The sequence below is a fragment of the Rhineura floridana genome, chromosome 6 (genome assembly GCF_030035675.1).
Source record: "Rhineura floridana isolate rRhiFlo1 chromosome 6, rRhiFlo1.hap2, whole genome shotgun sequence".
Lineage (NCBI taxonomy): Eukaryota > Metazoa > Chordata > Lepidosauria > Squamata > Rhineuridae > Rhineura > Rhineura floridana.
The window spans coordinates 158136765-158158964 of record NC_084485.1 but is presented as its reverse complement, the minus strand read 5'-3'; the positions used below and the strand labels follow the sequence as shown (position 1 = coordinate 158158964).

Here is a 22200-nt window from a genome sequence, read left to right as displayed (position 1 = left end):
AATTTATTCCAAACTGTAGCTATTGAGAAGAGCCAACTGCTCTTATTAATACCTTCCACATATAAGTATTGCAAGACCTTGATGGATTTCCATTTATATACTGACAGACTGTGCCCCCCTAGAGGAGCCAAAAGGCTCTTCTGCTGTTGCCCTGGAAACACTCCCTGGGCCCTGACATTTTGGGTCTTGAAGGGAGAGAGTCAGTTCTCTAAAATGTGTGGAAATGTTTTTTAATTCTTTTTCATATTGTATTTTAGATTTTGTAACCTGCCCTGGGACCTATTGGTGAGGTCGGTCAATAAATATAAATAATAATAATGGGAAGCAGTTTAATATTGATATTCTAGCACCTTCAAGGAACAAGGGTGGGCAAACTCCTCAGCTAGGGTCTACTCCCCTGTCTCTGCCCAAGGAAAAGGAGTGGGAAAAACTTCCCAGCTAGGGCCTACTCCCATGTCACTGCCCAAATTTCTCATATCCCTGTCTGTTCTGAGGAGAAAAGGGACTAACCTTTCCACAGAAACAAAGTTGAAACACATTAAGATTCCTCCCCAGACATTCATTTGTTTCTGAAGGAGGAGGGAATAAACACAGCCAACCTGAAGGCTGACAAGGTTTTAGGGAATAGCTTTGTGTAACCTCCAACACACTGGGCCTTCAGATAACCACAATGACATGATATATGACCGTTCTCCAGTGAGTACACTACAGCCCCATGCCTTGACCAAACCCCCGACATCAGGGCTAGAATGCAAGGAAGAGGGGATACATTGCCACCAATAGTGGATTCTCTTTAGGCACTGCAAACTTGAGTGATTAACACAATCTCCCCAAATTTTGATCAGCACCCTTTGCTTCAGCTGACAAAAGTCTGGGTAAAGAGACCTCACATCAGCCATCAAGGCAGAAACAAGGGAAACATTTTATTTATTTAAGCACCTGTAGCCAGGAACTCCTGCTGTGGTGCTGGGTTTTGTGCCTGCCCTAGGACTTACGGTTCCTTTTGTGCACAGACCTCTAGGGTTTAGAAATGCCGGCTGCCAACAAGGAGCCCTGAATCTCTGAAGACATGCAGGAACGCATCCATGACAGGAACCTAGGAAACTCCCATTTAAGGGGAAAAGGAAGTGATGGTAAACATTCACAAGTAGCACTGGCCCCCTCACTGTGCTCACCTAGTGAGGGAGAACCGCACTATGCTGACCAACAACACTGGGGAGGGAGAGACTGGAATCCGAAACTTCCCCTTCCCTGTGACCCCCCATGCTGGTGTGTAGAGGGACTGGCTGGATAAGTCATAATCAAAGCCAGTGCTTGCCACAATCAAGAGGAAAAGGTGCACTCCACTCAAGAACAAGAGGGAATATGTCCTTTTTTTAATTACCCCCAAAACGAGGGGGGAATAATGAGCACGCTCCACTCAAGAACAATGAAGGATCCTGCTCTTTATTTTATTTGCTTATTTACCTCCTGGGCACTGAGCCAAGGAAATAGGAGAAAAACTGGGCAAACAGATTAATCCACTGGGTTCCCAGAGGGTGCAGAAAAACCTGCCCCCATACTGGCCAGTCTAAGGAGAAAAAACGGTCACAGCCACTGGAGGGTGTTCAGGCTGCTAAACACAAAATGGCGCTCCCACCTTTTTCGATGGGGAATAATAGTGGTCTGCTCTGCAGTAAACAGACCAAATGAAAGAAAAAAAATACTCTGAACACTACCTAGAAGCGTCTGGAACCACCAGAGCAAGTGCTCTCTGTAAAACAGAGCCTGATCTTTTTACCCCGCTTGCCAGTGTTGAAATAGAATACTTGATTACTTATTCATCCACCTCCTGTTTGTGCCAAGAAAAATGGAGAAACTACAGGGAGGAAATGGGCAGGCAGATGAATCCACTGGATTCCCGTAGGGTGCAGAAAAATCTGTCCCCGCTATAAAATGGCCACACAGGAAAAACAGCCAGGAAGAAATGGGCAGGCAGACAAATCCGTTGAGTTCCTGAAGGGAGTGGGAAGATCTGTCCCACTATGAACTGGCCAGACAGAGGAGAAAAGCGGCTGCCACGTCTAGAACGCCTCCAGCACACAAAACTGCAAAAACACAATGGCGGTCCCGCCTTTTTGTGAGGAGAAACATCTGTCCCCACTATAACTGGCCAGACTGAGACGGGAAAACAGCTTTTAAAGGGCTACCATGCACTTCACCACAAACAAAAATGGCACTCTCACTTTCTCTGCGGGAGCTATTCCCTCAGCTTCTCAAAAGATGCTCAAATGGAGTGAATGCAAAGAAATGCTACTTATAAGCGGCCGAAACTGGCAGAGCAGTGCTCTGTGTGCCTTTCTTGGCACTCCAATATCAAAGCCTGGAAGACTGCTTCCCGCTGGAATGCAGGGCAGACCCTGACAGGCAGCAGAGTAGGCAAATAAGCGGCTGGAATTTCCAGAGCAGGCGCTCTATGGGCTCGTTCACACGGCAATTTAATGTGAAACCGAGGCTGGCTGCATTCCCTTTTAATTTGCAGCGATCGCATGATGTTTTTTGGAAAGGGAAGGCGAGCCGCTGCATTTCCCTTTAAATGCGAATCAAACCAATCCGCTGAAAATCCGAATAGTAAGGGAAAAACCGCCTCTGCTTCGCTGCATCCCGTTCATGTAGTTGCCTTATTCTGATGTTTCCTGCTGGGGGTGATGGATCATAACTTGCACATACTCCCTTTTCTCCACCGACTAAACTCCCCATCAACTCCATTTCATTTCCGTTTGCTAAGCCGGCCACTTCTGCCGCTCTAGCCTTCCTTTCCATCCCTTCACTCCCCCCGTAATGTTAACACAGGTTTGTGGGTGTGCAAAAGGGCAACGTTAATGCCCCCCCAAGTGCAAGCAAAAGAAACATCTGGGTTGTTTCAGGCTGGGAGGAAAAGAACACAACTTATAGTGCATGCGCTCTTTCTCTCTCACACACACAGAGAGATTTGTCTGCCTGGTGGGAGAGAACCTGATTTCCCCTTCCTTACGTTCCCTGATTTTTAGCTCCCCCTCCCATCCCCATCAGCTGTTGGGCAGGAAAAGAGAGGCTTTTCAGCCCAAGGAAGCACAGTTAAAAACCTCCTCTAAACTTTGTGTAATATCGCAAAATTGCCATTGTGGAAATATTATTCATTTAACATTTGATTTTATGTTTGATAGCAAAATAGTAGATTAAAAACAAAAAAAAATGTGAGAGTAATACCCCAGTTCACTATCAGAAGCAGGAATGAAAGAAGGCTCCCTGTCTCTCTGCCACCTGCAAAGCTGCCCTACTTTGCTTTCATTCACTCCCCCCACCTTTCATGTCAATTTCCCCCCCAGGCTTTCCAGAGGCATGTAATTGACAAGAAACAATGACACTGACAAAAAAAAACAACCTTCCCCTCTTCAATAGCAAAATGATACTCGGGAGGGAGTAAACATGTAAGAGATCTCTCTCTGCAGAAGTAGCAACGTGTGGGAGAGAGTGAGAAGGGTAGTAATGACTTCGGGGGAGCCCAGAGTGCATAACAACTAACAACTTCGACTGTCTATCTGTCAGGAGGAACCTCTCTATGGTTATCAGTGATGAGCCCTGAGCTGAGGGTAAGCACTGTTGAGGCTTACTTCTGAGTAAATAAGGACTGGGTAGTTGCTTGAGGCTGCAGAAGGCACACACGCTTCCACTAAAAATTGCATTTCATAAATACTTTGAAAAGGGGTGCTTCCCCCCCCACACTCTTCCCGCTTCAGTGTGCAATTGACAATGGAAAAAAACCCTCCCCTTCTCCATTGGCAATACTCCAGAGGGAGTAAATATGCAGATTGGGAAGCGGGGCTACAAAGAAACAGCGATACTACCCCTTCCAGAGGAACGCCATGTGAATTGAAAGTAAAAATAAATGTATTGGAAGCTGAGGAGTGTAAACCTTCCACAGCTATCGCGGCGGCAAATAGGGTTGCCAGGTCTCCGGTTTTCTGCCGGAGTCTCCGGCAAAAGGGGGCCGTCTCCGGCCTCCGGCTATAATTTATTTAAACAGGCAGATCTCTGGCTTTTGATTGGCCTCCTCAGCCACGCATGCGTGACTGACACACGCATGCGTGACGGCTGTGGCTGGCTGCCTTCCCGCACCCAACCTGCACCTATCCGCTTCCAGGAGCCGAGCCCAGACCGTCCCCCGCCCCACCAGCTCTCTTGAAACCATTGCAGCCTTGGGCAGTCCGGCTGGAGGCGCGGGTGAGGGCGTGCCGGCCAGAGCCGCCCCAGGACGAAGAGGAGGCGCCATGGGGCCGGTTGCCGGGAGATGCCGTACACAAGGGGGCGGCAGGGGGAGGTCTGGCCCACCTCAGTCCCGTGGGCCTCGCTGGTGCCCGGGTCCACCTCGCCTGCCTGCAGGGCTGGCAGTCGCGCTCCTGCTGCCCGCCCGGCCGCTCCCTGCCAGGTAGGCGATCCCCCCACCCATTCGTCCCATCCCGGCTTCTCCCCCTTGTCAGGCCGATCACCCAAAGGCAAAGGCTCCCCCCCCGGAGAATGGATCTGCTGGCGGCCTCTCTCCGGGCTGGGAGTCTCGCCTGCCAGCCACGTCTGGCGGGGATCCGGGCGGGGGCGGACGGAGCGCTCTGCAGGAAGCGGTGGAGTGGCGGAAGGGGCCGAGCAGAGACCGCTGGGCCCTTGGCGTGGCTCCCCCATGGCAGTCCCCACGCAGGGTCTTCCTCCGGGTCCCACGCCCAAGCAGTGCCTCTCCTCTCTTCCCAGGGCTTCGACAAGCCTCGCTCACCAGCCTGCCACTGGGTTGGATCCACCCACTCTTCTCCACTTGCACCCGAAGATCAGCAAAACCGGTATTTCATAAGAATATTTATTGTGGCAACTTCTTTTTACCTCCAGAATTACCAGAGATATAGGTGTCCCTGGAGAACAATCATGTCTGGTCTTAAAATATTGTCTTCTCCCCACCCAGCCACCCACCAGCTCACTCTGGTAGTGCCCCTGATACAAAGAGTGCTGGTTTTTAATGTATATCTATATTTCTACGTTCCTTACACACCCTCAACCATTAGTCCCCAAGGTGGGTTACAGTAGTATCATCATACATACAAATAAAACAATAAACTATTCCTCAGAAATCAGTGTATGCAATTTAGACCACAGTGATCTATAAATAGAGAACAGGTGCACACAGTAAGAGGCATTTGGAGTTATGATCTCTGCAGGCCCCAAGCAAATGTTGAAAGGTCTTCTACCAATAAGAAACACCAAACTTTTCCTTTAATAATGCTATATCCTGAATAAATTGGTGCATTAATTCTAATTCAGAAGAGTCATTTGAATTGGCTCTTTGTGCCATGTTTACTTGTTTTGTTTATTTGGCATAATTGTTCAAAATAAATGGGATAGATGCCATCATGGTTGCTGTCTTGTCTGTCTTGTCAGTCTGGATGCTCCAGACTGAAGGGGGATCCAACTGAAATGACAGAGAGAACCTTGCATTCCTCTCGGAATGTGTGCTCAACATTTTTTCTCATGTTTACCCCCTATTTCCTGGGGAGATTTTTTTTACAGAATTCTACAGAATTCCAAACACCATTTCAGACTTAAGGCTGCCATCTATTATCCCAAAGGCAGCCAAAGTAGCATCCTCCAGATATTGTACTAAAACTCCCATAAACCCTATCCTGCTTGGCCAGCAATCATAATAATGAGAACTGTAGTCCAAAAACTTGACTGCATCTGTTTAATTATATGCATGAAAATGGAAATGGACTGCCTTCAAGTCGATCCCGACTTATGGCTACCCTATGAATAGGGATTTCATGGTAAGTGGTATTCAGAGGGGGTTTACCAACTAAGGCTAGTACTCCCCACCTGGCTAGGGCCTGCTCAGCTTGCCACAGCTGCACAAGCCAGTCCCTTCCTTGTCGGCAACTGCCAGCTGGGGGAAACTGGGCTCCTTGCGACTATGCACCTTGCCCACAGGTGGCAGGGCACATAACCCCTGAGCAGAGCTTGGAAAAGTTACTTTTTTGAACTACAACTCCCATCAGCCCAATACAGTAGCCATGCTAGCTGGGGCTGATGGGAGTTGTAGTTCAAAAAAGTAACTTTTCCAAGCTCTGCCCCTGAGCCACTCACTGTGGGGATGATCTTTAGCTGGCCCTTGACATCCAGGAGACATGAGCGGGGATTTGAACTCATAGATTCTGGACTCCCAGCCAGGCTCTCCTCCCCAATGTGCTATATCATCTGTTGCATGAGCATACAGTTAACATACGGGACTTCCGGGAAGGGTGACTTCGCCTGTGCTTGCCTTTGAGACGAGCTCTCGTCTCAGAAGAAGCTTTTTCAGTTTTAAAATCAGTCAGAACGTTTTTTTTTTTACTGGTAAAGACTTTCTCCCGGGCAGGGAGAAACCTAGAGATTAACCACAAAAGCTTGTGTTTGTTGGGGGGACTTGATTTCATTAGTTTATGAGAGAAGGTTCAGCCAGCAACGCCGGACGGACTTCCAACCAAGCTCTAACTGATTAAGCGAGACGTTTATCTTTTCTTTAAAGATAAATGGATTTTAACAGGCAAGCATCCTTCTTTCTATTTTTATCATCTGGCTTAAATTGTTGCAACAAAAAGAGATTTGTCAATGAATCAGCTATAAAGAATCCCTGGGTGAGTTATAACTCTTCTCTTTCATTCACGAAATTAAGGAGGAAAGAAATCGTAATAGCTTATCTTTGTTTTTTATTGCAAAAAGCTGGCCTGGATTGTGCATTTTAAAGATACAAACGGATGAGGGATTTCTATTCCGAGGAGAAAAAATAAATAAATCTGATTTATGAGCTTTTGAGTATTATATGTCTGGGACTATTTTTTCTGGTCTATTTCATTCTGACGAATCTGCTTGTTCTGGATGCCACTAACTGTTTTGATGCTGTGAACTAAATTTGTTTTGCATTCTTGAACATATAAGAGATAAGGCAGGCTGTGTTGGCTACACTGTGATGTCACCAGGCTTGGAATATTAACCCCTTTGTTGCTGGAATAAGAAGTGGTTTTTTTTTTCTTCGTGGTTTTAAGAATGGCAATCAAGAAAGTGACTGAGACCCTGGAAGTAATTATGTTTCAGAAAATAATGGATGAGATTGAGATAATGAAACAAACCCTGAGACAGGGTAGACAGGAGATGAAAATTGAATTTGGCAAAATGAAGCAGGAGCTTAAACAAATAGGGGATTTTGTGAGAGAGGAGGTTGATGAGATCAGAGATACAAATGGTCAAGCATTAGAAGATGAAAAAAGAAAAATTAAAGGGAAGATGCAAGCCCTGGAGATTGGAACAAATGTGGAACTGGAAAAAGACTTGGAGTTTATGGATATTAGTGATAAAGTTTACTGTTTGGAATTCAGCGTTGTCTCCGAAGAAATTAATGAAGATATCAGAGATAAAGCTATCAATGTCTTGGATAAATTTCTGGACTGGAATGATGTGATGGAGTTTGACATAGAAAAAATCTATAGAATTAATTACAGATATGTGACAATGGAAAAACTTTCAAGAGATGTGCCAGTGCATTTCGTAAAAAAGAAGAATAGAGATATGACTTTACAACAATATTTCAGCAACACATTCAGAATTGATGGCAAGGAAATATTTGTGATAAAGGAAATTCGTATCAGACTCTTATTATATGACTATGGCTATGACAGCAAGATTATTATGGGACACTGATAATGGAAGAATGGCTACTGAAATTACTGGACCTAACAGGATTATTATGGGTGCAAGGATGGAAGATGGAAGATGGAATTAGCATTGATAATGGAAGAATGGCTATTGAAATTATTGGACCTAACAGATTTGATAAGATGGATTAATTGACATGTTTATTTGGAGAAAAATTGATAGATATATTTCTCAAGGAGTTGAAACCTCTCTTTGACTTTTTGTGGAAAGAATAAGGTGATGTTTATGAGATTTGATGATTAATTAAGATAACTACTGGAGGAAAGTGATTTTGTAATATAATTTAAGAGACAGGTTTGTTATATATTGTAGACCTATAACTGATCTGCGACAAATTGGAAGTCAACATTTTATTTTATTGTTTAATTTGTATTTTTGTTTTGTTTTGTTTTGTTTTTGAAAATTTGAATAAAAATTAATGATAAAAAAGAGCATACAGTTAACATACAACTGACTTCATAGCACCATGCAGATAACAACTGGCTCATTCTGCATTAGCATAGCTGCTGCAAGCACTCTTAGTTCATTTTTACAAGATAGTTCAACATGCTATCTTGTTCATTAAAAAAATGCATTCATTCCTGACTTTACCTCTTACCACTTCTCCAGGCTGTAAAAAATAAAATAAAACACCTTCCACTTTCCTCTTTTGTATCTTTAATTCAGTTGTTGTTGTTAATGTGCCTTCAAGTCAATTTCAACTTATGGTGACCCTATGAATCAGCGACCCCAATAGCATCTATTGTAAACCACCCTGTTCAGATCTTTTAACTTCAGGTCTGTGACTTCCTTTATGGAATCAATCCATCTCTTGTTTGGTCTTCCTCTTTTTCTACTCCCTTCTGTTTTTCCCAGTATTATTGTCTTTTCTAATGAATCATGTCTTCTCATTATGTGTCCAAAGTATATGTGTCCAAAGTCAGAGGAAGGCAATGGTAAACCACCTCTGAATACCTCTTACCATGAAAACCCTATTCATAGGGTCACCATAAGTCGGGGTCGACTTGAAGGCATTCCATTTCCATTTTCCATCCATACTCCCTAAGATGGTGAGAAGGAATGACCTTGTCACTTCAGCTGGACCTCTTTTAGGTAAGATTTCTATTTTAATTTCCAAAATTTTTTTTTGACTGGTATGCTGCACACAAGTGTGGTTGATACAATGTATCATGCTTCGTGACGTCACTAGGGCCCACCCCGTGATGTCACTAGGGCCCGCCCCATGACATCACTAGGGCCTGCCCCCATTTTCTCAGGTTTTTGAATGGTTCCGACCTGGCAACCCTAGTGGCAAAAGGTGCGTATTTACTATGCAGTTAAGCTCCCATGTGAACCAGCTCTATGTGAAGCCTTTCTCAGTGCTCCAATATCAAACCCAACACAGAAACCACACACACACACACACACACACACACACGAGGGAGAAAAGAAGAGGAAAACAATCTCACAAAAGGCAAGGGATTTTAGACTGCTAAAAGAGCCTACTATTCACGACTGAACTGGAGGGCGAGACGACTCTTCCCCTTGGAAGAGGAGGCAAAGGATTCTGGACCCTACAAGAGAATGTCCTCCACTGCCAACAGGTAAATACTAGTTTTGCCTTCTATCACTTTCCTGTGGGTTGAGCCAGCTGTTATTGGGAGCACCCCTCTGTTCCTACAGCGGGCAAACTTCAATGTCTGATTTTATAGACTTGGAAGTTGTACAAGGGAGCAATAGGAGAGAAAAACTGAACGCAGCTGTCAAGTTGCCACTGTTATCAGGCATAGATTTCTCAATTAAAGGTTAAAAGCTACACGTCTCTACCTCCCTCACAGTCTGGTTACACAAGCACTGTGGGGCTGACACAACAGACATTAACTAGAACTTTCTGTAACCAAGAGCCCTTCTGTGTGGGACAAGCTGTTAGTGAGGGTTTAATTGCCACAAAGTAGCATAGGCTTATGATTACAAACCTGGGAAAAGCATATATCTCTCTGTTAATCAAAACTGATTACAAGACAGACAGACAGAGAAAAGCCCTGCTCAACAAACAAAGAGATGACGTATGGCCAAGACTGATCAGGACAGGATGCTTGGCAGCAGCCATGTAGACAAGTGTCTCTGGACAATGGGAAAAGACTTGAAAGAGAAGACGGCTATATCAAGAAAAATAAATACTTCCCAGGCGGGAGAAGGATTCTTCCAAGCTGTCACCATTCTTGCTGCCACCAGCAACAGTTTTGGTTGAAGGAGAGCAGGAAGATGATTTCCCCCAAAGCACTGCTCCTCAGTTTCACTGCAGTCTTGGAAGAAGGTTGACGGAGTGATTAGGGTGGAAGCTGAGCAAGTGACGGTTGTTTCCCTGCTTTGGTCCATTGCGGCCTTGGACAAGTTACTAATTCTGTGTTCCAGCTCTCCAACTATAAAGTGGGTGGTTAGAGAGCACTCCCTGTCTCACTGGGGCACTGTGAACCGTTCAGACTCTTTGTTGGGTATATATAGGAAGCCAACTGAAATGAAGTTGGTGATAGATTTTAGTCTATTCATTACTAAAGCTAAGCAACAACCTCCTGTGGGAAAGGTTCATGTATCTCATGTAATGTTATATTCCTGTTGTTCAGTCATTGTTTCACTTGGTTTTACCTGGGGATCCACAGTCAGGCGTGGCATGGAAGAGGCCCTCCCAGATACAGCTCGTTCCTGCGTATCCACCGGGAGGTAGCTGCCACAGTTAGTGGGCTGCACTCTTTTAAACTCTCTAACCTCTGGCTCCTGGAAATAAACACACAGCCAAGCTCATGGGATTTTGCTTGATTACATAGCTTGCCATTTTCTGCCAGTGTCTTTTCCACGAGTGCATTAGGAATGGCTTTAGAAGCAGGGTGGTGGTGGGGAATATAAAGCATAGTGCTTTATGCTGGCGAAACAGAGAGCATGAGCCTGAAATCCTAAGTGCATTGGGACTCACCAGTAACCAAAGCAATATGGTTAGGAGTATTATAAATTTAACAGTAACTGTAGCTTTATTGAAAAACAGGTGCATTGGTTTCAGTCTGTCTGAGTGTAGAAATTCAGTCCAGCCTCTTTTTTGGATGGTTCTTTTGATATCAGTTTGAATTCAAAACAATGGCAAACAAGAACAATCACTGGACTGGATTTCTGTGCATTTCTGGTTTATCTCTAGCTGCAATTCTCAAATCAATTGCATTGGCAGAAATGCTCAATATTATATATACACACTTTGTGGACTCTGAGTGATATTGAATACTAATCTTACTCAGACTAGACCCACTGAAGTTAATAGACATGACTAACAGGTTCATTAATTTCAGTAGGTCTACTCTGACTAAAACTTAGTTGAATACAACCCTCTGTTTGACTTTTAATGCCTGATGGACTCTTGTGTATTGTGTCTATCTGATCAATTAGTAAAGGCTTAAGCAGAGCTTAACATGTCATCCAATCTATAAGCTATATTTATCTTAACTATTGTTAGTGAAAACAAGACATCATCACAAACTACGGTTTGAGCTATGGTTTGAAGTTGTCTTGTTTCCACTAACCATGGTTAAAATTCCACTATACATAGTTAAGATTAAACACAGTTTGTCCAGGTTCAGACGACACAGTGAGCTGCAGTTCATGTAAAACAGAAACGACAGCTTCTGAACTGCTCCTCAAAGTCTAAGGCTCACCTGGGGTCATACATATAAACTATGGTTTAACCTAATATACAAACCAGCCCAGTGTGTCACTAGTGGGAATGATATGGCAAAAAAGAGTCTGGCAAAAGGTTGCCTGCAGTTTCTCATTTCAGGCTCAAGTGTGAAACAGCACAAGGAAGCACACTGTATGTTTGTATGTGATACAAACTCTATGGAGATAGTGTTACACTCTGAGAAGCACACAGAGCAGACTGGAAATGCACACTTATATAGCACTGCAGTGCAACAAGTGTCAGGAGTGGCGCACAGATGTGCACACACGCACAACCATATACACACACAGACACTAGTGCTGCTGACTGAAAAGTTGAGTGTATGTTTGTGTCAGCGGAGGCATGTGTTCACATTTGTGTGATGTGATTCAACAGTTCAGTTTTGGAGCATGGACACTAGCAGTGAAGACAAGATGAACACAAACTCAGAACCATTAGAGATACCATTGATTAATCCTAGGTAAACCATCTGATGAAATGACTACATAATGAAAGGAAACTGACCTGTGGAAAGACCATCATCATCAACAACTTCAGTGAATATGGTATGTCAATTTTTTAACTAGCTTAAGTCAGAACAGTGGTCGCATTTCTAAAGCTAATAGCATCCTGAGGATCTGGCTTGTTTGTTAATAGGTAGTGTACACTTTACCTTTCTAAACTTTTACAAAATATGCCTATTTGTAACTCAAAGGATTTACAATCACAAGAACGCAACCAAACCTTCCAGCAGTGCTTATCTACTGATTCTCTAGTTAGAATTATCACTGAACATTCATTAGGGTTAAAAGCCCCTCAGCATCCCCAGAGGTCAAGGGCTCTAAATGAAACACATGCCTAGAAATCAACAGCAAAAAATAACAAGTCTAATAAAGAAAGATCATTCTAGAGAGTTATGGAATACAAAATGCATTTCCATGTTCCTTCCATCTAGCAGCAACTTGAAGAGTTTATGTAGTAGCCAAAAGCTTTGTGACTTTCCACTTTAGTTTGATTCCCTGTTTTGTTCCATTTGGAACAGTTTTGCTTGTTTGAGAATTGTAATGTTTTCCCTTGCCCTTATCCCCTTAAATAAGAAATTGAATTATTTACTTAACACCAAGAGAATTGGCAACTTCACATTACATCAGCGGGATTTGTGGGAGTACCCTCCTATCAGAAAGTGGTAACGGTTTTCTGCTTGGAGTTTATGAATGTTTTATGATTTTATGCTGGTCTGTCATACTGAGTTGTTCTTGGGGTAGATATAAAGAAACAAAAGGGATGGAAGCAACCCAGCCCAATTTCAATATAATATCCCACAGGATGGCTTTTGGAAAGAGTGGCAGGAAGTGCACCTGTCTTCCTGATGAGGGCAGAATTTTTTCAGGGAATAAGAGGCTTCCTAAAAACTAGAAGGAGAGAGAAGGAAGGATTAGTAAAGTGGTCTGCTTGAAATCCAGCACATCAACAGCACATGCTGCATATACAACAGTACGAGGATTACACATGAAACCTCTTCTGAAAGCAGTGTAAGACAGGACAGTAAAAGAATCAGAGGGTTGATTTACCAGAGATTGCTGCTCCTGATATTCCCCATGGGTTGAATCCATGCAAGCCAACTGGAATATCTCTTGGGGAGAGAGTGGACTCAGGGAAGGGAATCCACTCCGGCTGTTCCTGTAAAAATGATCCAGCTTCAAATGAAAGGGAACCACAACCCTTCATGGCCTCAGTTGGTTATTATTCTTGACTCCCTCAAAAGAGAAAATCTGATCCCATTTCATTAAGAATCTCACCCCAGCAACAAACCTTCCGTAAGAAAGCTATTACTGAAGAGATCTCGCTCAGAGGCTGCCACCATCAGAAGTAAATATTCAGTATATGAGAAATAGTGCCTTCTCTTTGGGGGTACCTTTGGGGGAATTCTCTTGAGACAGAAGTCATTGCCTTTTTAGGAAGGGAGTTAAAGCATCTTTGCTTTGCTAGGCCTTTTGAATATGACACAGCTGATTTGTATGCTGTAGTTCTATTAGGGCATGATCCAGCCAAAATCAGGCACACTTAAATCCTATTTATTCCAACAAGGAGGTTATACACAAGGCTTCTCTGGCCCACTGAACTCAATGGGGCTTATCAGCCTGGATTGCGCAGGAAGGTCAAGATAGCAAATTTTAATTTGCACATAGCAGCAAAAGAAAAACAACACCTCCAGCCTGCCCCACCCTTGGGCTGGCTATTTTGTTTCTTCAATCAAGGTGTCATTCATGCTACTGCACCATCAATTATTTTTCCTTCCAGATCAACATTTCCAAGCAAATGTACAGTTGGTTGACAGTCCAGAACTGGTTCAAGGAGGGCAGAAGCAGAAGAAGCTTTTCCAGTGTCCTGACCCTGCCTGTATCCTACACTGGAAAGATGCTTTGTGTGGGTAGGCAAGGGTGGGAAACCTCTGCCAGGCTGCCCCATTTGGCCCACAATGCCGATTTGGGCAAGCCATGCCCGCCCACCCTACACCTGATGTCATACAGGTAAGGACAGGGCTTGGCCAAAAGCCACAGCCTCCTTGCACGGCTTTCCAGAGCACCTGACCACCTGGAGCCTTTGAAGCCCTGCACTAAGCAGGACTGCCCTCCCCATGCACCAGCTAATGTGAAGGGAGGGCGATCCTGCTTGGTCTGCATGTGCGAGAGAGAGCTCCTTGCTGGAAACTTCCTTACGCACCCAAAGCTTCTCAGTTTAGCTGCACTTTCAAAGTGGGCACGAAGGCACTGCTAAAAGCAAGGTTTCTTCCTTCGTTTCAGCAATGCCAGTCCCAGCTACAGTCCCAGCTTCAAACCTTCAAAGAACAAACCCTCCTGACATTATTTGTGATGTCAGGTGATTGGCTAGTAGGTAGTTCTGCCCTCCTGTCAAATTTGGCCCGCAAAGCAGATCCTGATAAAGTTGCCCACCCCAGGTGTAGGGATTTCTTTAAATTATATTTTTATTCTGAGTAATCCCTAGACTGCATTTTGAGTTTGGAAAATGCTATCAACATTTTTTCACATTCAGACTTGGAATGGTAGAGTATGCCTTGGCATAGAACAAGACTTGGAAAATTTCAGGGGAGAAATGGAAAAGGAGTAAAAAGCAGCCTAGTGACTCCTGGTTATTGGTCTTATCTAACCCTCACATGTCTGGGCTGATTTTTTAATTCTGTACCGTGTGCAACTTTGGGGACGTGCTGGGTTTCTTTGTAGTGAGAAACACCTTTTGATAGCACTGTACCAATGATTGTCTCTATTCCCTAGCATTATGAACTTGCCTGGTTATTACCAAGACTTTGGGATCTGATTCAGATCACTCTCCTATTTTTATACTATGTCATTTGTTTCTCCCAGATGGAGGACTCTCTAATTGTTGCTTTTCCATTTTATATTGCAACAGAACATCTATGCTAGTGTGGTCTTTTTTCAAGCATGATTTGCTGTGTTTTGTCCACATAGTAGCCACAATCCTCCTCACCTTTCTCTCAGTCACTCATGGCTGCTTAATCATTTCAGGGAGTTGTTCCCTTCTCCCAAGTCCCAACACAAGACAGTGGAGAAGTTCATGCAGAGTGACTTTCCCTCTGGGTGCACATTCTGTCTGCTAAAAAAAGGTTAACATTCTGCCCTTTCTAAGAAACTGCAATTCCTTCCCATTTTGTACTGAGAGTAATTAAACAACAACACAAACAGGCACAAGCAGCAGCAACAGGAAGTCTCTAATTAGGGGGCCAATAAGATTAGCAGCAATGGAAAAAGGAAGTAATTAATCAGGCAGAAACCAGCAGGAGGAGCCTTAAAAAAAGAAGGGAAAATAGCAACAAAAACAGCCACACCTGTGGAGTTTCTGCTATGGTTCCCTTTTTTTAAAAAATAGGATTTTCTGTGGTAGGAAAAACATGCAACACTCGCTGGGAAAACACTGGATGATTACACAAGGGGATGGAAACATTGTTTGGACCCCCTGTAAATTGTGGAGTATATGAGGCATGGTTGTTCCAGTGTAAATGCCTCATCTGGAATATCAATGGATGATCTGCCAATTTTGGTTTCTCTGTTTCTCATTTTTACAGTCTTAAGTTAGTGGTTAAAGTGTTGGACTATGACCTGGGAGACCAGGGTTCAAATCCCCACACAGCCATGAAGCTCACTGGGTGACCTTGGGCCAGTCACTGCCTCTCAGCCTCAGAGGAAGGCAATGGTCAACCACCTCTCAATATCGCTTACCACCAAAACCCTATTTATAGGGTCACCATAAGTCAGGATCGACTTGAAGGCAGTTCATTTACATTTTAAGTTCAGTTTGCCCCAATCCTGCATCAATTTGTGATTTTTTTTAAAAAAGTCTACACACAAATTTGCATGCTTCCACAATATGTAGTTTTGCCTAACATACACATTTTTGAGAGCAGTTTTCCAGAATATAATCCATTTCTGTACATTATTTTCACTAATAAATGCATTTGTGTGATATACACATTTTGTATGCTTTTTATTGGAGAATTGCATTGCAAAATTTGAAGAAATGTGAGTTTCAAAGGACAGCTGCATTTTGGTTCTTGTATTGGTTCAGGAAGTGTAAATCAAGTAGGTGAACTGAATGAATTTCTTTCCCATCCCTAATTAGTACCATTTAAAGAACAAGACAACTGCAGTAGGCATGTGCGCCACTGTGGAAATGTTGCTTACTCAGACATCTACACTTACAGTCCTGAAAGTGTATCTTGCTGGAGATAAGGCAAAGCTTTGGCATTAGAAATGATCTCCTGAGGAAGAGAGGAAGGCTCCATGCGCTGGAACATTGGGGCATTTTTCTGAATTAAGAAAAAAGGGAGGGAATAGTCTCAATTCAAAATACAGCTTAGTAAAACAATAACATGGTGTATATTAAGGACAAAACTAGCTGTGATGGGGGAAACCATGCTACATGTCTTCCCATTCATATATAAAGTGGGTTGGGGGTGTGTGTGCCTATTTTATAATTAAAGGTCTCCGTAGATGAAGGGGGCTGAACCCTTTCCCCTCTCCTGTCTTAACATACCACACCATGTTGTAACAGGCGCTTTCCCCCAAGACCAGGTCACTCACTGTCAGTACTACGCTGGGGGTGGGGAGAGCGTACATAAGAAGAGCCTGCTGGATCAGGCCACTGGCCCAGCTAGTCCACTATTCTGTTCTCACAGTGGCCAAACACATGCCTATGAGAAACCCACAGGCAGGACCTGAGTGCAAGAGCACTCTCTCTTCCTAAAATAAATAATAATAAATAAACTTTAATTTGTTAGTCGCCTATCTGTCCAATTTTTGGACACTCTAGGCGACTTACAGCAGCAACAAATACAATATACAATTCAATAAATACATTACACACTACAATAAATAACCATATTCATCAATTTAAAACTAGCATCAAAACATCAGTTAAAACATTACAACTAATCTAGCTCGAATTCCTGTAGGCCTGCCTGAAGAGCCAGGTCTTGCTCGTCGAAAGATCATCAGGGAGGAGGCATGTCGAAGATCGTAGGGGAGGGAATTCCAGAGGGTGGGAGCCACTACTGAGAACGCCCTCTCTCTGGTCCGCACCAGCCGAGCTGTTTTGGCCTGTGGGACCGAGAGGAGATCCTGCGTGGCTGATCTTGTAAGGCGGCTCAATTGGTGATACTGGAGGCGGTCCTTTAGATAAACCGGGCCGAAACCGTATAGGGTTTTAAAGGTCAATACCAACACCTTGAATTGGGCCCGGTAAACCACTGGTAGCCAGTGAAGATCTATCAACACTGGGGTGATGTGTTCCCGGCGACGGCTATGTGTAATCAAGCGTGCCGCCGCATTCTGCACCAGCTGAAGTTTCCGGACCGTCTTCAAGGGTAACCCCACGTAGAGCGCATTACAATAGTCTAAGCGAGAGGAGACCAGGGCATGTATCACTCACGGGAGAAGCTGTACAGGAAGGTAGGGTCACAGCCTCTGTATCAGATGTAACTGATACCAAGCTGCCCGGCTCACTGCCGAAACTTGAGCTTCCATGGACAGCTGGGAATCAAGAATAACCCCGAGGCTGCGGACCTGATCCTTTAGGGGCAATCTTACCCCGTTAAACACCAAGTCGATGTCTCCTAACCTTCTCCTATCACCCACGAGTAACACCTCGGTCTTATCAGGATTTAGCTTCAGCCTGTTCTCGCCCATCCATCCACTTACGGACTCCAGGCACTTGGACATGGTCTCCACAGCCACCTCTGGTGAGGACTTAAATGAGAGATAGAGCTGAGTGTCATCCGCATATTGGTGACACTGCAGCCCAAAACTCCTGATGATGGCTCCCAGCGGCTTCATATAGATGTTAAATAGCATGGGGGAGAGGATAGAACCCTGTGGCACTCCACAAGTGAGAGGCCAAGGGTCTGAAACCTCATCCCTCAATGCTACCCGTTGATACCTGCCTGAGAAATAGGAACGGAATCACCGTAGAACGGTGCCCCCCATCCCCAATCCCTCTAGGCGGCTCAACAAGATACCGTGGTCGAAGGTATCAAAAGCCGCTGAGAGATCCAGGAGGACGAGGAAGGTATATTCTCCCCTATCCAACGCCCTCCTCATATCATCTACCAGGGTGACCAAGGCTGTTTCAGTTCCATGTCCAATCCTGAAGCCCGACTGGAATGGATCTAAATAATCCACTTCATCCAAGTGCGTCTGTAGTTGTTTAGCCACCACTCGCTCTATCACCTTGCCTAAGAATGGTAAATTAGAAACTGGGCGAAAGTTCTTCAACTCTTGGGGATCCAAGGAGGGCTTTTTCAAGATGGGCCTTATGACTGCCTCCTTGAGGGCTGATGGCATTGCACCCTCTTCCAAGGATGCATTTACCACCGCCTTGATCCCTTTGCCAGTTTCTCCTTGCAACTCACAATGAGCCACGAGGGGCAAGGGTCGAGCAGACAAGTGGTTGGCTTCACAGTAGAGAACACCTTGTCCACTTCCTCAGCGAGAAGAGGCTGAAACCGCTCCCATCGGACCGGAATGCAACTGGCCGATTCTGGCCCACTACTTGTATCCACGGCGTATGGAATCGTGCACTTCAGACGCTCAATTTTATCGGCAAAGTGCTTAGCAAATATGTCACAGAAGGCTTTAGAATGTTCCATGGGTTCCTGCGCAACTGGACCGACCAGGCTTCGGATCACTTGGAACAACCTCCTGGGACAACATTCTGCCGACGCAATAGAGGCAGCAAAGAAATCCCTCTTTGCTGCCTTTGTTGCCACATGGTAGGCTGCTATTGCTACTCTAACCAGTGTCCGATCGTCTTCAGTGTGAGACTTCCGCCACCGGCGCTCTAGTCGTCTCACCTCCTGTCTCAGACCTCGCAACCATGGTGTGTACCAAGGTGCTGTCTGAGTTCTATTCAGGAGGAGAGGGTGTTTCGGAGCCACTTGGTCTACCGCCCTGGTAATCTCCCTATTCCAATTCATCACCAGGGTTTCAACCGAGTGACCTTCTGACAGCTCCATATCTCCCAGCGCATTCAGGAATCCCTTAGATTCCATCAGGCGTCTGGAGCGGACCATCCTAATAGGTCCTCGACCCCTGCGGAGGGTAAAGTTTCCAGCAACTGGTATTTAGAAGCATGCTGCCTCTGACTGTGGGGTCAGAGCATAGGCATCATGGCTAATAGCCATTGATAGCCTTATCCTCCATGAATTTGTCTAATCCTCTTTTAAAGCCATCAAAGTTGATGCCCATCACTGTCTCCTGTGGCAGCGAATTCCATCATTTAACTGCCGCCCTGGGCTCCTGCTAGGAGGAAGGGCGGGATATAAATCAAATAATTTAAAAAAAATAAAATACGTGAAGTATTTTCTTTTGTCTGCCCTGAATCCTGCAAAACTCAGCTTCATTGCATGTCCATGAGTTCAAGTGTTATGAGACAGTTAGAACAACTTCTCTGTCCACTTTCTCCATACCATGCATAATTTTATACACCTCTATCATGTCTCCTCTTACTTGCCTTTTCTCTAAACTAAAAAGCCCCAAATGCTATAATCTTTCCTCATAGCGGAGTTGCTCCATCCCCTTGATCATTTTGGATGCCCTTATCTGAACCTTTTCCAACTCTACATTTTATTTCAAAACTGGTTGCACCATAGATTTGTATAACGGCATTATGATATCAGCAGTTTTATTGTCAGTTTTGTTCCTAATGGAATTTGCCTTTTTTCACACGTGCCACACACTGGGTTGACATCTTCAAATGAGCTATCCATGACAACCCCAAGGTCTCCTTCCTGGTCAGTCACTGCTAGTTCAGACTGTATGAGTGTATATGTGATATTAAGACTTTTTGCCCCTATGTGCATCACTTTACACTTGTTTACATTTAATTGCATCTGCCATTTTACCGCCCATTCACTGTTTGAAAAGGTCCTTTTGGAGCTCTTTCCAATCCCTTTCTGTGTTAACCACTCTGAACAATTTAGTATCATCAGTAAACCTCAATGCTCACCACTAACTCTAGATTGTTTATGAACCAGTTTAAAAGCACAGGTCCCAATATCAGTCCTTGGAGGCGCCACTTTCTACAGCCCTCCATTGGGAGAACTGTCCATTTATTCCGACTCTCTGCTTCCTGTTACTTAACCAGTTCCTGATCCACAAGAGGACCTCGCCTCTTATCCCATGACTGCGAAGCGTAAGAGAATATCTATGGTGGTGGAGCATGGGGGATAAAATCCAAGTGGGCGTAGGGTTCAGCTCCCACTTATCTGCAGGCATCTTTTCTTGCAAAAATTAGACCCCAGCCACCACTTTATATACTTTACCATATAAGAGAATGGCTCCAAAGACACATGATGATGATGATGATGATGCAGTTCTACGGTAGAAGCTAGGCAGATCCTGCCCTGTAACATGGGCAGCACTAGGTGAAAGGAGGAGACCACCACCCGAGACAAGTAGCCCCCCCCCCACATTTCTAGGTCTCTGTGGTGATTTTAAAGGGCAAATCAGACTTGCTTCATTACCCAGGAATTACAGTAGCACTGTAAGCAATCCTAAGCATGGCTATAGGTGTGTCTATGGGGGGTGGCAAGGGCCCTCACTTCAGGGAAATATGCTAGGGATGGAGGCATTAAAATGGTGCATGGTATTGTTTGCTCTTTCAGGTATCAAGTACAGGGAAACACAATCTGCCCCTTCTATGCTGCCCCTCCCTGTTTATGTCTAGTGCTGCCGTTATCCTTTCAGCTGCCTGGATGGGAGGTTAGCTAGGAACCATATGTAAGTTAATATGTGCTCCTTGAAGAAACAGCAGAATATAAGCATAGTTATTAAACCAATAATGAAAAACTGAATATTAAATGCATAAATAGGTTATAACCTCTATGTTAACTCTTGTAAGAGCACACAACCCCCACCCACCCATGTTAACCTTTCTCATACAAGTCTAATTTCCAGAAAGTTTTAACTTTCCATTCAACCCCCAATGCAACAGGATTACTGTTGTCTTCCTACAGCATATCTGTACCTGTTCTTCCAGTTGTTGCCTTTGTTTCTTAGCTTTACTCTGCTTGTAATAGTCCATTATCATCATGGCTGCGTAGATTTTTCCAACTGTCAGGTCTGTAGCTGGAAATAAAAGGCAGCATTTTATGTTAACAGAAATAGATATTTTTAGGTATGATAACAGGCTTGTAGAAGGCTGAATCAGGTACTTGCTATTTATTGCATGGCTGTGAAGCAAACTACACAATTTCATATGGAAGTGAGCATCCCTCTCTCCATGAATTGAGAGGCAGCAGTCACCTGTTTTAGGCACCACCTGATAGCATATATTTTAGGCACCTTCTGAAAACGTGTATTTTTGCCCAGGCTTTTCCTGACCCTCAAGGTTAATTTTTTTATTATTATTTATTGATTTATTTATTAAATTTATATCCCACCCTTCCTCCTAGAAGGATCTTTATATCTCTGTATCTTTATACCTTTCCTTTTGCATTTTACTGTTCATGTTTTTAACGAGGTATTTAAATAATTTTATATCATGGTTTTGTATTTAATGGTTTTGTGTCATATTTGTATTTAATATTGTATATTTAGAGGGCACACAGGGAGAGGAGGGGAGAAGTTCCATTGCACAAGCAGAAATCCTTGTGCTGATGGGATTACTGACTTAGTACCATGTTGAATACAATCCTTTTCATTTTGGCTGGCTACTGGTAGGTGAGGCTAAGGTGGGAAATGTTTTAGAATTTTATTCTTGTGTTTACATACTTTTGTTTTTCAGTATGACTTCCTGCTTGGGACCTATAGATTGGGTAGACTAGAACCTCAAAAAAAATCTGCACGGTAAATAACATGGAATCAGGGAGAAAATGAGTTTCTTTATATTCATTTCCTTTTTCTGCTTCTGGCAATCAAGCATATCTATCTATCTGTGGTTTTCTGCCTCTTTCAGTCTTCTGCATCCCTCTCCTGTCATCTCAGGAACCTAGCAGCCACAATGCCTAGACAATGACTCACTTTTCGGCATGGGCACTAACAGATCTAGCATCTTCTGTGAAAGGTGAGGCCAGATGGTCAAAATCTCTTTCTGGAGCTCAGAGTCTAGCTGCTGCCAGTCTGCACCACCTAGAAGAAAGCAAGTCAAAGGAAAACTGAGCAAACTGCTGAGAGAGAGACAGACAGAGAGGGAGACAGAGGGGGAGACAGAGACAGAGAGGGAGAGAGAGATGGGTGAGGAAATTC

General features: G+C 44.1%; 1 protein-coding gene across 1 annotated transcript in view; it reads right to left on the bottom strand.

Annotated features, from left to right (window-relative positions):
• Nucleotides 1–22200, bottom strand: part of CACNA1E (calcium voltage-gated channel subunit alpha1 E) — a 683463-nt gene that overhangs the window by 27446 nt on the left and 633817 nt on the right. The window contains exons 43-47 of the mRNA XM_061634264.1: nt 21976–22083; nt 20981–21081; nt 16159–16265; nt 12994–13102; nt 10369–10497 (exon numbers count right to left, since the gene is read on the bottom strand). Of these exons, the coding sequence (XP_061490248.1) occupies nt 10369–10497; nt 12994–13102; nt 16159–16265; nt 20981–21081; nt 21976–22083 (554 nt within the window). The remainder of the gene's footprint in view (nt 1–10368; nt 10498–12993; nt 13103–16158; nt 16266–20980; nt 21082–21975; nt 22084–22200) is intronic.